The 14,218-nt window shown below is 39.3% G+C and overlaps 1 protein-coding gene across 1 annotated transcript in view; it reads left to right on the forward strand.

The window, feature by feature from the left end:
* The window catches only part of LOC122805297 (centromere protein F-like), a 670,336-nt gene that overhangs the window by 198,062 nt on the left and 458,056 nt on the right, over window positions 1–14,218 (forward strand). Inside the window, exon 6 of the mRNA XM_044075385.1 lies at window positions 5,900–7,920. Within this exon, the coding sequence (XP_043931320.1) occupies window positions 5,900–7,920 (2,021 nt within the window). The remainder of the gene's footprint in view (window positions 1–5,899; window positions 7,921–14,218) is intronic.

Below are 14,218 nucleotides of genomic sequence, written 5' to 3' on the forward strand. Positions count from 1 at the left end.
CTAAATGTCTTGCCTGGTTTAATGATAGGTTTATAAGGGTTAGTTAGAGAAGGAAGTAGACAGCAGGGATCAATGGTAGGAGAATGAGGGTTAGGAGAAGGAAGTAGACATCAGGGATCAATGGTAGGAGAATGAGGGTTAGTAGAAGAGGGAAGTGGACAGGATGGAGAGCCTGAGTAAATAAAAAGACAGGTGGATGTGAACGGAAGATGGTAGAGTAGTAGAGTGGGGGCGAGAGTAGTTGTGATGGTTGAAGTCAGGTTATATGAGATGTGGTGTCAGCACGTGTGGACAGCAAAGATGAGGAGAGGTGTTATTTCAGAGATGTCTTGAAGAGGGTTACTGAGCAGGTGTCTCAAGTGTTGGGGGAGGGAGTTCCAAAGTTTTGCGATGGTAAAGCAGTAAAACATCTGGCCAGCCAAAAGTTTGGGTTTTTCTACATTTACAAGCAGTTGGTTGTTGGATCGGGGTAGTCTGTTAGGATGGTATAAAGTTAGTATAGAAGACAGAGCAGGGCAAATGGATGGAATATGAATGAGTTTGTGCGCTGTAGTTAGTTGGAGAGTTCAGTCCATTTTAGTTTGTGTAATAATAAGCAGTGGTGGGATGAGTAGGAGGCATTAGTTACAAACTTAGCAATTTTGTTGTACCATGACTCTAGTTTGAACTTTAGAGAGAACTGAATGCTGGTGAGGAGGGGGGGGGGGCACCATATAAAAGAGAGGGTAATGGAAAAGAAGAGGCAAGGGAAAGTCGGGCTGATGCACTGAGTAGATGTTTGTGTCGGTAGGGTGCCAAGTTTTTGATGTGTCTTTTTGACATTGGACTGGATGTGCAGGTTGAATGCAAGGTTTTCGTCTATGATGACATGATGACACCTAGGAGTTTTGTGGTAGGTACGATGTCATTGCTGATACCAGTTAGGAATTGAATGGTGAAGTTCTCTTTTTGTAGGGGTGTGGACTTTTTGGGGGCAAAGATTACTAGTTTTGGTTTTGTTGGGGTTCAGGGCAAGATGATTATTAGACATCCAAATTTCAGTGAAGGTGAGGGCGTTTTGGGTGGGTTGGTGTAGTTCTGAGGACTTGTTTGCAGTGCAGATGCATACTCGATGACTGAGCCTTGAGAGAGTGTGGTGTAGAAGTTATTGATAAATATGCTAAACAGAAGTGGGTCTAAAAATGTTTAGAAAAGGGGAGTAAGAGTTTTGCCATTTACTTGATTGTTGCCTGTTAGTGAGGTCATTTGTGAGCCAGTTTAGACTTTGAGGTGAGGTACCTATGTTAGAGAGTTTTGTTAGAAGGAGAGAATGGGATATAGTATCGAAAGCTTTAGAAAGATCAAGAAATAGTGAAGATACGATTTTACCAGCGTCACAGGCTCTGTTGACAGTGTCCATGAAGGATATGAGGGCAGTGGTAGTACTGTGTCCTGGCCTAAATCCATGTTGGGTGGAGGAGAGGATGTGGTTGAGTCAGATGGTGAAGAAGTTGAGAATGAATACATTTTTCCAGAACCTTAGAGATGGGTGATAGTATAGCAGCGGGGCGGAAGTTGGTGGAGTCTGTTGGGGCCCCCCTTGTGTAGAGGGAGGATATAAGCTTTTTTTCAGATGATGGGCATTTAGGATTCTTGGACAGATTTGTTGAGAAGTATGCTGATAGGGTAAGTGATTGAGTTGGCAAAGATTTGCAAGTATTTAGCAGGTATATTGTCAGGGGGATTTGTGCATGGCTTGAGCTTTAGAAGCAATTTTTAACAATCGAGGTGGGTATAGGTGACCAGTAAAGTTGGGAATAGGGGATGCACTGGTGTTAGCTGTGGAGAGATCTGTGGTGGACAAGTTGGTCTTGGGAAAGGTAGCAGTTAGAAATAGGAGTTACAGGTTGCAACAGTTTCAATGGGTGTGTTATTTGGGTCTGGGCAAGGATTATTACTAGAGCCTGGTTTTGAAAAAGGAGTTGAGAGAGCTTCAGAATTGAATTTCTTTGGGTTTTGCATGTGTTGATTTTGTAATGTAAGGTAGTGTTCTTTTTTTGTTTTGTAGTACTAGGCTCTTAACCTGGTTTTGGAGCAGTTTGTATTGGGTGATGCCAGATGGGTTTTTGTTTTTTTGCCAGATTTTCCGTGATTTGTCCATGCGTGTCATGAGATTTTTAGTGGATCTTGTTAGCCAACTGGCGTGATTGGACTTTACTCTCTTTTGTCTAAGGGGAGTGAGATTGTTTAGTATGCTGAGGAAGGTTGAGTTGAACTCAACTGCCTCATCAAGGGGAAGTGATTTTAGTGCTTCCCAGTTGATGCTAAGCAGCATTTGGTTAAAGCCAGATGGACAGAACTGGGATTCATCTCTGGTAACCCTGCACTGATGTTTATTAATTGTTGTGGTACATTCATGTTGTATAAAGTCCAGTAAGAGGTCACTTATACTATTGGAGAGTGTACCAGTGGACACGACCTTATTTGGGTCGGACACTAAAATCCAGTCTAGGATTGAGCCATTAGTATTAATTTTATTAGGCCTTGTTATGATGTTAACTAGCTGGATGAACTTATACAGATTGATATTGCAGTTAGAGTGGTGCGGTGATATGTCTAGCCAGTTGATATTTACGTCTCCCAGTCTGATAGTCTCATTTTTTTATGTTTGTAGATGCCCAGGCAAGGATTTCCTCAAGAATTGGGATGTTATTGCTTGGGGGAATATAAATGATTAGCATACAGAGATTTTTGCAATTATTCATTTTAAGGAAAGAAACTAGAAGTCTGGCTGTGGAGAACTGTGGGATGGGTTTTGTATATGGGGACAATAGTGAAAGACATGGGGCATATGAGGTCTGAAGTAAGGGGGGCACTGATATCCCTAGATTTAGATAGTCTGAAGTAAGGGGGGCACTGATATCCCTAGATTTAGATACAATTCCTTTGTTTATAAGCTGTGCAATATAAGAAGGACATTCTTAGAACAGATACATTGGTCAAAAGTTGGGTCACTGTCCACACAAGTTCCCAAATAAGTCTGTCAGCTCTTAGGGGGTGTATTTTCTATGTGATAGTTCCTGGGGTAAATTACTTCCCAAAGGATACAATAATAGCTTTGTTGGGCATTTGGTTTCAGTCCATGATTTTAGTACTAGTTATGTGAGGATGCCTTCCTGCGGGCTGGTTAAGCCATTTGGGGATTCAGTGACTGCTCATAGCTTGCAGTCATCTGCAAACTTGGTCAGCTAGAACCCTTTAGTATTGGCTTTAACTTCCAAAAATAGATGCCAAACAGAAGAGGTCCCAGCACAGAAACCTGGAGGACTCCACTTACTGGGTTTTGTGGAGATAATCAAAATGGAGGAAGTTCTCTGCGTCCTATCTATGAGCCAGTTGGCAATCCAGCAGATGACATAGGGGTTTATTCCCAATTTATTTAGCTTTTCTACTATCCCTGAGTGGGAAGTAGGGAGTTGCTTTAAAAGCTTTAGCAACAAAATCATATTTGATTTTACGGAAAGGACAAAGTGTGGGAGTATCACTGCTAAAATATTTTCAATTAATATAATTGCAGTCATGTTTCTTGAATATAAAACATGGTGTAGTACCAGAGGATGGCTTGTTACACTGATTTTCATAGCATGGTTTGTGAATTGTATGTTGTATAAATTATGCAAAATGCCATATATTTCAGTCCAAGAATTCCATGTTTGTGAATGAAGGGAGTATCTTCCTCAAATGTGTGAAACAACATTAAGACAAATTTTGTGCTTGAAATGCTATTGGTAGATAAGAAGATGGTAAAGTGCCAAGTTCCTGAACTTAGAAATATGAAGATTTGACAGCAGCTGCTAGCTAGTCCTTAAGTGACAGCATGCGTTCCAGGACAACGCCAGGCATCACCTCTCTTGACACAAACTTTACCTGTTATTTCTTAGTAAATTAGGAAGATATGGACTTTTGGATGAACCATAGACTTCACCATCATTACTTTTGTTTTAACAGGATTAAGCTTGAGTCAGCTCGGAGTCATCTTGTTCAGAATGGAACTGAAACAAGTCTTTTGTAGTGAAAGATTGATATTTGCTAAAGAGAGAAGGGGAGAGGTAGAGCTTGGATATCACCAGTATAGCAGTGATGTTGGAAACCCTCCTTTAGAAGACATCAAGACATCACTCGCTGGAAACATATGTACTGCAAACAACAGATGAACCAAGATAGCTCAGAAAAAAGCCCTGCAACTAAGTGGTTAGCTGAGGAAGAATTCCAGTCCAATACATCCTGCTGAGATTGCCAAGTGGAGTAAGAAGCAGACTAGTTCAGGGATGCGGGGAAAAACCCATAGTTGATTTCTAAGTGATGAATTATGATCCTGTGGCCAACAGTACTGAATGCAGCTGAAGAGATTGAGGAGGACCAGGATGAAATGTATGCATTGATCCCAACGATATCAATAATAACTCTTAGAGGGCAGTCAGTGGTAAACTGATTTCTAAAGCTAGATTTCTAAGAGACCATAACGTTTCCAGAGAGAACACTACTGGATGTAGACCACTTTCTGTATTTTTAATTAATTTTGTCCCCATTTCCATTGCGATCATCAAGACCCCAAAACCAGTAGAACCAGCCATTCCTCCCATCATCTGAAGACACTTGGAGAGGGACATGAGAGCTGGAGAGAGAGTCTTGTTTTCAGCAACAGGGGTTAGACCATTTTTGTGCCTCCTAACATCCTTTTGTTGACCAGAAGGTATGTAGTACCCAGTAATGTGAGGTCAGTATAGGTGCACACTTCATTTCACCTACTGCCTTCAGGGTGTTTTCCACTCTGTGGTAGCCTTGTGTTACCTTGAGTCCTAAGTTCAAGAGCTAGACATTCCAGGCTTTCCTGCTGAGCAACTGTGGCACCAGTCTTCCCTTGGGTTAAATGAGTTGTCTTTGAGAGCTCACTCTTCTTGCCTGACCTGCTGTTCCAGTGCTCAAGCTAATAATTGAACCTAATCTGTCTGCCATGCTCAACGCCAAAACATTGATGTTGTAGAGCCTTCATTTTCTCTGTTATGTTATCCAGAAAAGCCTAGATATCAGGTGGCAATTTTTCAGATCATGCGAATCAAGAGGATGTTTAAGAATGACTTACTAAAGCTTCACTTAAAGAAAATGGGACAACACCCCTTTGTGGGTGATGAGCTGGAAAATAAAAACATCTAGAGATTCCAAGCAAGACCTGATTAACTTGGTAGATCGAGGATTCAAATTACATTAAGCCAGGTGAGTTTAAACCATATACATGATCTCCTCCTACCCCTGCATATCCAAAATCTGTTTACACGTGTGCTCAGTGGAAGTAATCTAGGCTAGGTCTGTTAATCTTGTTTTGTCTATTGCTGTCAAAAAGAGATGGCTTGTCTCCAGCTCAAAATGAGTCTGTAGATATATTTACTAAGGATGAATAGTGTTGGGTGGCTTTCTTTGGGAAGGTCAGGAGGAGGTGCAGGATATTGCCCTGTTGCACTAGCTGTCTGTGATCATCTGCTCCAGGCATACATACTCATGACAGCAGGTTGTTTTGCACACACAAATATATATATATATTTTTTTTTTTGGGGGGATGAAGAATTCATAAAGCTTTAAATCTGTACAGCTGCATTGATTTATCTTTTGCAATTACCTTTTTTAATTCTTGATATCCATAAATGTTCAGACAACAGATGCCATATATTTGAAACCATTCTAATTTAATTTATATTTAACTTTTTATTGGCTTTATAAATACATAATCTCATCTCAGAGAATTTTAAAACAAACCGTTGCAGAAGTGATTTAAAGATCGTAAATAGTACTGATAGCAGTTTGTTTTGACTGGTGTGCTATTTAGACCTAACGTTTTGTTAACATTAATGCTTTTTTATTGCAGCAACTTGCCTATTACTTGCATCAGGAAATAAACAAGACGAGATGCCATGTACCACAGTTTCTACACCAGAAAACTTGAATGGTACAAAAGAGTTACAGACTGGCTGTGAAATGCATTCAAAACATAATTCAAGTCATACAGATGCTACTTTTAAGATACAAGCTGGGGAACTGAAAGAGGTGCCCAGTACTGAGGATAAACTGGAAAGTGTAAAAAGCGAAGCACTGAAATATGAAGGGGACAGTAGTACATGTGAATTAGAAAGCTTGGAAGTAGCAAATCATCCAAAATCAAAAAAGTTAGTGACTGATCAGAAACAAATAGAAATTCAGAATTTACAAAAGACTGAGGTTCATCAAATGCTTTCTGAATGTAACATACTTGCACATTTAAGTGAACCAGCACATGAACAGTGCCAGAAGAAAGGAAATGCTGAAAGTAAGACTAATTTGGCTGAAAGCAGGATCCATTATCCACAAAATGCCAAAACCATAACAGAGATGCTAGAGACAGACTCTAAGCCACTGGAGTCTAAAGAGGCTAAAAGAACTGAGGAGTATGAAGGTGTTTTTATGTTGCAAAATAAATTAAATGAAGACTATTTGATATGTAGCACTGGCAATGAAAATAATGACAGCGTCAGAGGGTCTTTAAAACACTTGGACAAAGGCATTCAGGTTTGCAGTGGAAAATTGTTTGTTGAACATCAGATGGATCTGTTAAATGAGCTGCAGAAACGATGTGAATTACTGACTTCAGAAAAAAATAAAGCAGATGAAAGAGCAGCAGAATTTCAGTCCAGATTAGAGAGTATGCAAGCCAAAGTCAATGTTCAGGCACAACAGCTAACACCTGCTTATGAGGAGCAGAGTCCTAATCTCCTTTCAAACCTTGAAGAGAAAGGTGTCTTTATTGAAAAAATGGGTGGGATACTGAAGAGCACCTTACTGGACCTCTTGCACCTGCAGCTGAATAACAATGATCTTAAATCTAAACTCTGTGAAGTATTAAAAGAAGAAAACATGAGGGTAGTGGAAGGCATTTTCCAAACAAATATTGAAGATTATGCATTGTTTAGTAATGCTGTCGCTTTTGCATCTGACAGCAAGCAGGATAATAAATGCTGCACACAGGCAGCACCAGCTGCCAGAGAAGGTATAAACTACTTAGAAAACACTGATGAAAATACATTTTTCCTATCTGAGGTTGGGGCTGAAAATAAGTATGTTCAAATAAACAGTATGGCAGATGGAGATGTGAGTATGATAAAAGGAAATAATAACCAAAAGCCAGAAAAAAGTAATGTAGTAAAAGGAACAGTAAACAGGGACCGTTTTCAGATGCACCCAAAAAGTACATTGCAGGGTGACCATGTGAAAGAAAGGATTGAATATGATTGGCAGAATCCGAGAGACCTGTCTTACCTAGTTGAATCAGCTAAATCTGAAAAGGAAAGTAGTGAACGTGCAACATCCATAGGATATTACGGCTTTATTCAGAATATGTCTGACAGCGAGGAGTATTTTGACTGCATATCTGAACTAGAGAAGTCCCAAGGAGATGGCAAGGCTAGTAAAGAACTAAACTGGAAGGCAGATGATCGGCATCAGGAGGTTGAATCCCTTGAGATGGGCGAGAGCTGTACTTCTTTACCTGACAGAGAGAGGCTTATTCTTCAGCTCTTGCAGCTGAAAAAGTCAACAGCTGGCCTTCAGTTGGACAATGAAAATCTGAAGGTTCAGTTGGCAGAAAAGGAAGCCGTGTTACATGAACAAGCAAAAAAAGCAACAAATCTTGAAACACCGGTAGAAAAGTTATGCCAGCGGAAAAAGGGAGTATCTGAAGAACTTGCTATTAATTCTGAAAAAGAAAGATTGTCCAAAGATAGAAGCAGTGTGCACAGGATCTTTCAAGACCTTTCTGATAAGACCCTTGAAGCGGAAAACACAGCTTTTCAGTACACTTTAGAAGGTCTCAAGGGCAGTAACAAAGAACCTGGTGTTTCAGCATCTCAGAACCAGGTATATAACCCCCCCTTAATTATACCACTAATTTAAATTCTTTTTCCTTTTAATATTGTTTTTAACACAAGTTACCAAAATAGTTTGCTGTGAATCAGCTCTATTGATGTGTAAACAATAGTTGTAGGAAAATGGGTGTAGGAGTGTTTAGACAGGATTTAGTTTTATTTATGACATCAGTGGACAGCAGTTACTACTGCTTGCTGCTGGTTCAGTTCACTGTTGCTAACGCACTGAACAGGAAGGAGCCAAAAAGAATGGAAGATGTTTCTTTTGGAGATCACTTCAGTTCTTTGCCATTTATAATGCTTGCTAGTAAATTAATGACTCTTGTGACCAGTTGTGAATTACTGCATTTGCACACGGTTGTAGTGATATGCAGTATAGTTTACTGAGCCATTTACATTTCATCAGGTCTGAATTTCAAACATTGTTTGCTTATTTGCTCATAGTGAATCTAATGCAATTACTGCTCTTGCTTTTGACCGGTCATGATTATATTTTTTAACAGCTTCCCACATCTGTTTTGTGGATTTGTATTCCAGTACTGACTTTCCAGAGCATTGTTGAGGTAGGGGTTGGAGTTTCTAGACTCCCGAGGTACCATCTTTTAGCTGAGATATTAAAACCAGTTTCTGTCAGCCTGAACTGGTGGTTGCCATAATATTTATCAAAACAAGTCAAGCAAAGTTCATTAGTGTCCTAGCTAGACCCCATTTCTGTATAACTACCACCTTATGTCTCCCATGAAAATGGGCTTGCAAACCTAGTGTGACTAACTCAATCAACACAAGTAAGTAAATATTCCTGCCTAACTAAAATTGCAGTAACATTAAACTCCTCACTTCTCCATTGTAATGCTACTTCTCCATTTCGTCTTGTTTTTCGTTTGCTGTCTTCATCTGGACATTTGCTTTTCCTTCTCCTTAAAGCCCCCACTCTTCATTTACTTGAAGAAATGCATCAGTACATGAGTGATAGACTGTGCAGTATCTTTTTTAATTATATGGAAGCACAAAGTTCTACCACTGCCTTTGTTTTTCTGCTCCTCTGCCTGTCACTAACTGCTTGCCATTGTAAAGCACTACTCCATCATTTCGACACAAAACCACCATTGTGTGCTACACTTTTAACTGCCATGAGGATCAGGGTTAGGGCAGAACAAAATACTTTAACAGCTGACAAGATGATCTCCCATGGCCATCTTCCACCATGTGGAGGGAACAAATGGATTGATTGACCAAAAAAGGCTGCTGGTTGGCAGGTAGCAGAAGCATAAAAATAAAATAAAAAAAAAAAAAAAATGGCACACTCCAGTGCTAATTTTTCATCAACTCTACTTAAGAAAAATACTTTTGTTAAAGGGGCTGTTTTAGAGCTTGATGTTTCTAGCCTTCCTTTACAGGATGGAAAAATTGCTCACTTTGTTCTTGAACATTTTGGGGGTAATGGATTTCATCTGAAGTTTATCAAGGACAAGGTTGATTCCACTGATAGGTTATATGAATTTACTTGGGGCAGTACTCCAGGATGCACCGCCAATGCTTTCAGCTGTGAAGAATGCTTTGAGGCAGCCTGCAAAGCTTTGGAGAATGTTTTCATATTCCTCCATAGGGCCAGGAAAAGTACCTCCATGGAGCTATTAACAACTACGTCTCATACAGGGAGGGTCTCATTTTTATCCAGGACCCCCTTGGTGGCTTTCGCCATCCTCAGGTTTGATCAGGATTGGCAGAAGTTGCCAGACTACTTGATCTGTGTCATGATAAACACTCCAGGAAGATAAACCTCTAGGACAGCAAAAATATAATAGTCCTTCTTGGTATTGATCAATCAAGTTTATGGGCTTTATAATGTGAAAACATAAAAATGTTTACATGGCCTGAAAGGCTTAAGCCAGAACCTGCACTGACATTCTCTTGCTTCAGGATAGGAACATAACATGAAGCACTGCTGTAAATAGCATCTTCCCAGTCACCTAAATGGGCAAAGGGAGATGCTCCTGGCATGTCTCAGCACTCAGAAAATGGTGGTTGTTAAGGCTAACCATGAAGAGAGTACTTTTTGTTGCCCCAGGCCTATACCAGGTCAGTATCCCAAAAGCAGAGGAAGTAGAGTTAGAAGTCACACCCTTCAAGTGCTTTTTCTCCAAGATGGCCTCATTGTCCCCATGTCATGTCCTTACCCTCAAATTGTGAATGATCTTGATCATTCCTACCATCTGGCTTCTAACTTATTGACTTATGGAAGGTATACTGACAGAAGCCACCTAGGAGCTGCACCCCAGAGAATTGTCACTACTCATCCTTCAATCAGATGGCTGAACCACTTACAGCTTGCCTGCTGCTGCTGTCCCTCAAGCTCCTTGGACAGAGTTCAGTGTTGGCACTCAGAATTGAACAGTCTTCTAAGTAGGCCTACACCTTGTTTCAAAAAGTGTCGATTTCCAGACTGAGGAGAGTCTAGTGAATACTTGCAGTTCAAGGTTTCCAGATCAGGCCCTCAGTGTCAGGCATTTTTTTTTAAATATATTGTGGCTTTCTCCCTACTGAAATGTCGACACTCATAACACCGAGTGCTGACACACTTTTAAAAGAAAAATACAGGAGAAGAGCGAATATCAAACTTTGCTCTTTAACCTTGCCCCCCACACCCTTCAAACATGTCCATACTAAATGCAAGATTGCCATACGTTGGAGAATGGGAATATTCTGAGGTGGCCATCTCATATTTTGTGATGGAAGTCCCTTTTTTCTGACTCTGTATTTTGGAATTCGCTGAAGTGGGTCTCAGCATTTAAAATGGTTGCCCTGGTGAGTGGCTGTTTTTGCCTTGCAGCCATGTTTGATCATGCCCACTGTACAGCTGGAGAAGTTCTTCAACTTTCTCATTCTACAAAAGATGCCTTACAATTCAGATGGATAAATATACGAAGACCTTCCCCTGCACCTCTCAACTAGATGAACCTTCTTTTGGAGAAGTGCTCAAGCTCATGAAATCCACCTTAGACTGTCCCTAGCCTGTATTCCCAATTCCTTCTCCAGAAAATGTTTGAATGAGTAGCTGGGTGTAGAGGCTTAAACATTTTGCATCTGCGTGTGGTTCAAGCTCCTCATAAGCAGAATATGAACATGTGAATCTGCAGCACTGTTATGTATGATTTTGCATTACAGTTACAGCTAGCACTGCAGGGGTTTATTATAGTTAAAGGTAACACTGCAGCATTTAGTCTATTAACAAATTTTATTAGCACAACTGTAGAATTATTGAGCATTACTTGCACTAGGTTTCATAATACACAGAGAAGCAAACTGATTGCAGAATGCACTGTGCCTTGCTGTTAGGTAAGGCAAACAAAACATTGAAAGGTACCAGACTTGTGTTTCTCTAGAAACTAATTTATTTCCAGCAGTGTGTGTGTGTGTGTGTGTGTGTGTGTGTGTGTGTGTGATCAGAATATTTAAGTTCTAATACTTTGTTCTCTGAGATAATTAAGCAATGATCCACAAATGTGCATGGGTATATCAGGATTTACCCATGTTTGATGTGTTTTGATCACTTGGTTGAAGCCTGAGTGATTAAACAAAACCAGTTATAGGTAAATCGTGATATACCCACAAACAGACATGGATTATTGCTATCAGTAATGTCTTTCGTCTTTTCCCGGTTAGGGGTCACCACTTCGGAACTCCGATCCACTTATGATTGGCAGTAGATTTTTACAGTGCTGAGGTGCCAGCCCGACACTCAACATTCAAAGAAGTTACACCCATTCCCTGCATGTCTTTAACGTAAGTTGACCGCAGGAAGGACATGCAGACTCCACACACAAGGCGCTCCAGCCGAGAAACTAACCGGAGATTGCTGTTATACAATTAAATTATTTAAGAAGGAAGCAATCTGTAGAAGGGCACTTAAGTCTTCTTCCCTTTTCTGTTCCCTAGACTGATGTACTGCATGTGCACATTCCCATGCTTGTACAGTCCATCACTACAGGAGATGTGATGGAGAAAATAGAATCTCTGTTGCTGTTTAGTTTTATCGATTACAAACTTTATTATTATTATCATGAGCACCAGAACCAAAATCTAAGGAAAATCCAGTAGATTTCTGTTTTGCTTTGCAGAATGCACCTGTTTTATATTTTTCTCTGTCCCTCAGCATATGCCAGTAGAAAAATCCATTTCTACTTTGAATTATACCCTTCTGCTTGTGTTATTTACAACACCCTTAACTGTGTAGCTCTAAAATATCCTTTGAAATCAAGTAAACTGGGACCACATTGTTCTGTCGGAAGGGTCAACTTACACACTTAACTCTTGCTCTCTTTTCTTACCCACACAATCAATAATTTGTCCTCTCCTCTGGTTGAACCTGACCCATATACAAGACTGAAGGGACTAAAAACATTTCACTGATTATATCTTACTATCCATTTCGATAAATAAGAGTTTGTAGTTTCTCAATTTTGTATCATCTTTTGTTTAGTCTCTTCCCACATATCCTTAGCTGCCATAACAGAGGTTTTTTTTTTAATCCATACTCCTAAATACTTCATCTTATGTCTCCATAAATATGGGTATTGCAATTCATGTGTGGCTACATAATGTATCTTCCTTAATTTTATACCTAAAAAAAGACTTGAAACTGTCTCAAAATGCTCCACAAAAGAAAAGACTTGAAACTGTCTCAAAATGTTGCACAACACTGAAAAGCCCTTTTCTGGATTTATCAGGTGCAAATTAATATCATCTGCAAGTAAATCCAACTTTTCTTGATTACTATACCAATTTATAACATTCAAACAAAAAAAAACAATACGAGATGAAAAGCGAACTGGAACTACACCAAAACCAATGCAAAGGTTTGCTGGAGTGCCAAATAAGGGCCAGAGTCCAAATGAAGCCAAATAGTTTTATTTTCATTGAACAAGCGATAAAAACAAAGGAAACAAGTTGCATAAACGCTGACACTTATTGATACGTTTCCATACACCTTCCTCTGATGCAAATACCCTCTGTTAAAAATTCAAAGCTTGATATACTCCTGTTAACTCTGAAACTAATTGACTATTATACCATTATCCAATAGGATTAATCCCTATATTGTTTGTAGAACTCATAGCAAAAGAGCGATACTTTTGTATTGTAAAACAAATTGGTAGGTGAACCACTGTTGTACATCTATGTTGGGTCCCAATAAATAACCATAAATAGGTAAAACATATACATTGGAAGATTAAAAATTGTGTTTATAAAAACAAAATATTAAAACATCCATTATGAACTTTCCTCATTTCAATGAAATTGTATATATATGGCTGCCCTCTGGTGGTAAATCACAGTTTTGCAGCCCTTAATTTGAGCACTGGAAGAATAGATAACATGTCATTCAAGCCTGGGATTTTTGTAGCTTCCAATAAAATCTGTCAGAATAGTTCTTGATATTCTAATTTGGCTTCCCACATACCCCCTCTGATTTTCTTGGGTACAACCTCTAGGACAAAGAATGTAAAGGAAGCCTGTTCACGTGTTTGTTTATGACTGAATAAAACATTATTAACATTTTGTTTTTTAATTTCATAATAATGTTCATAGATCCTCAATTTTAATTTCCTTTCCGTCTTCCCTACATAAAATGAATTGCATATCTGACAGGTTGCTAGGTAAACAATTCCGTTCGTATTGCAATTGGAATAACAGGTACTTGTAATTGTCCTGTTTGTACTTGGTACTTCTACACAAGATTTATTGTGTATGTATGGGCAATAAGAACAGGTCCCACATTTAAAAGTACCCGTTTTCCCTGATCTACCTATTTGATTGGAGCTCTTCCCAAACTCAGATAAATTCTTTATGTTCATATCCTTTTTGTATATGAATTTTAAAGGTTCTTTATGTGCAATATCCAAATCTGAAAACTCTCTGAACCTATCCCATTCCCTAGTTATAACTTGCCTAATGACACCAGAGTCACCGGTATAATCCATTACATAGGCTTCTTCCCAGTTTGTCGTAAGATTGCTCTCTGTATCTAAAACTGTAGGTTCATCTTTCCCCAAAATAGGGGCAAACCTTTCCTTTCTTCCTTCTACCACATCTACAGTGATATCATGAATTAGTTTATCCGGATAACCCCTTTCTTTAAACATATCACATACAAAGTCACATTCTATTTTAAAATCTATGTCCTGTGACGTCATCTGACTAATTCTAACCAAATGGCCTTTTAATAAATTTTTCTTTTGAAAAAAATGGATGTCCACTGCTAAAATGGAGATGGGAATTAAGAGAAAGTA

This window comes from Protopterus annectens, chromosome 6.part1 (assembly GCF_019279795.1).
Source record: "Protopterus annectens isolate FY-2018-M chromosome 6.part1, PAN1.0, whole genome shotgun sequence".
Lineage (NCBI taxonomy): Eukaryota > Metazoa > Chordata > Ceratodontiformes > Protopteridae > Protopterus > Protopterus annectens.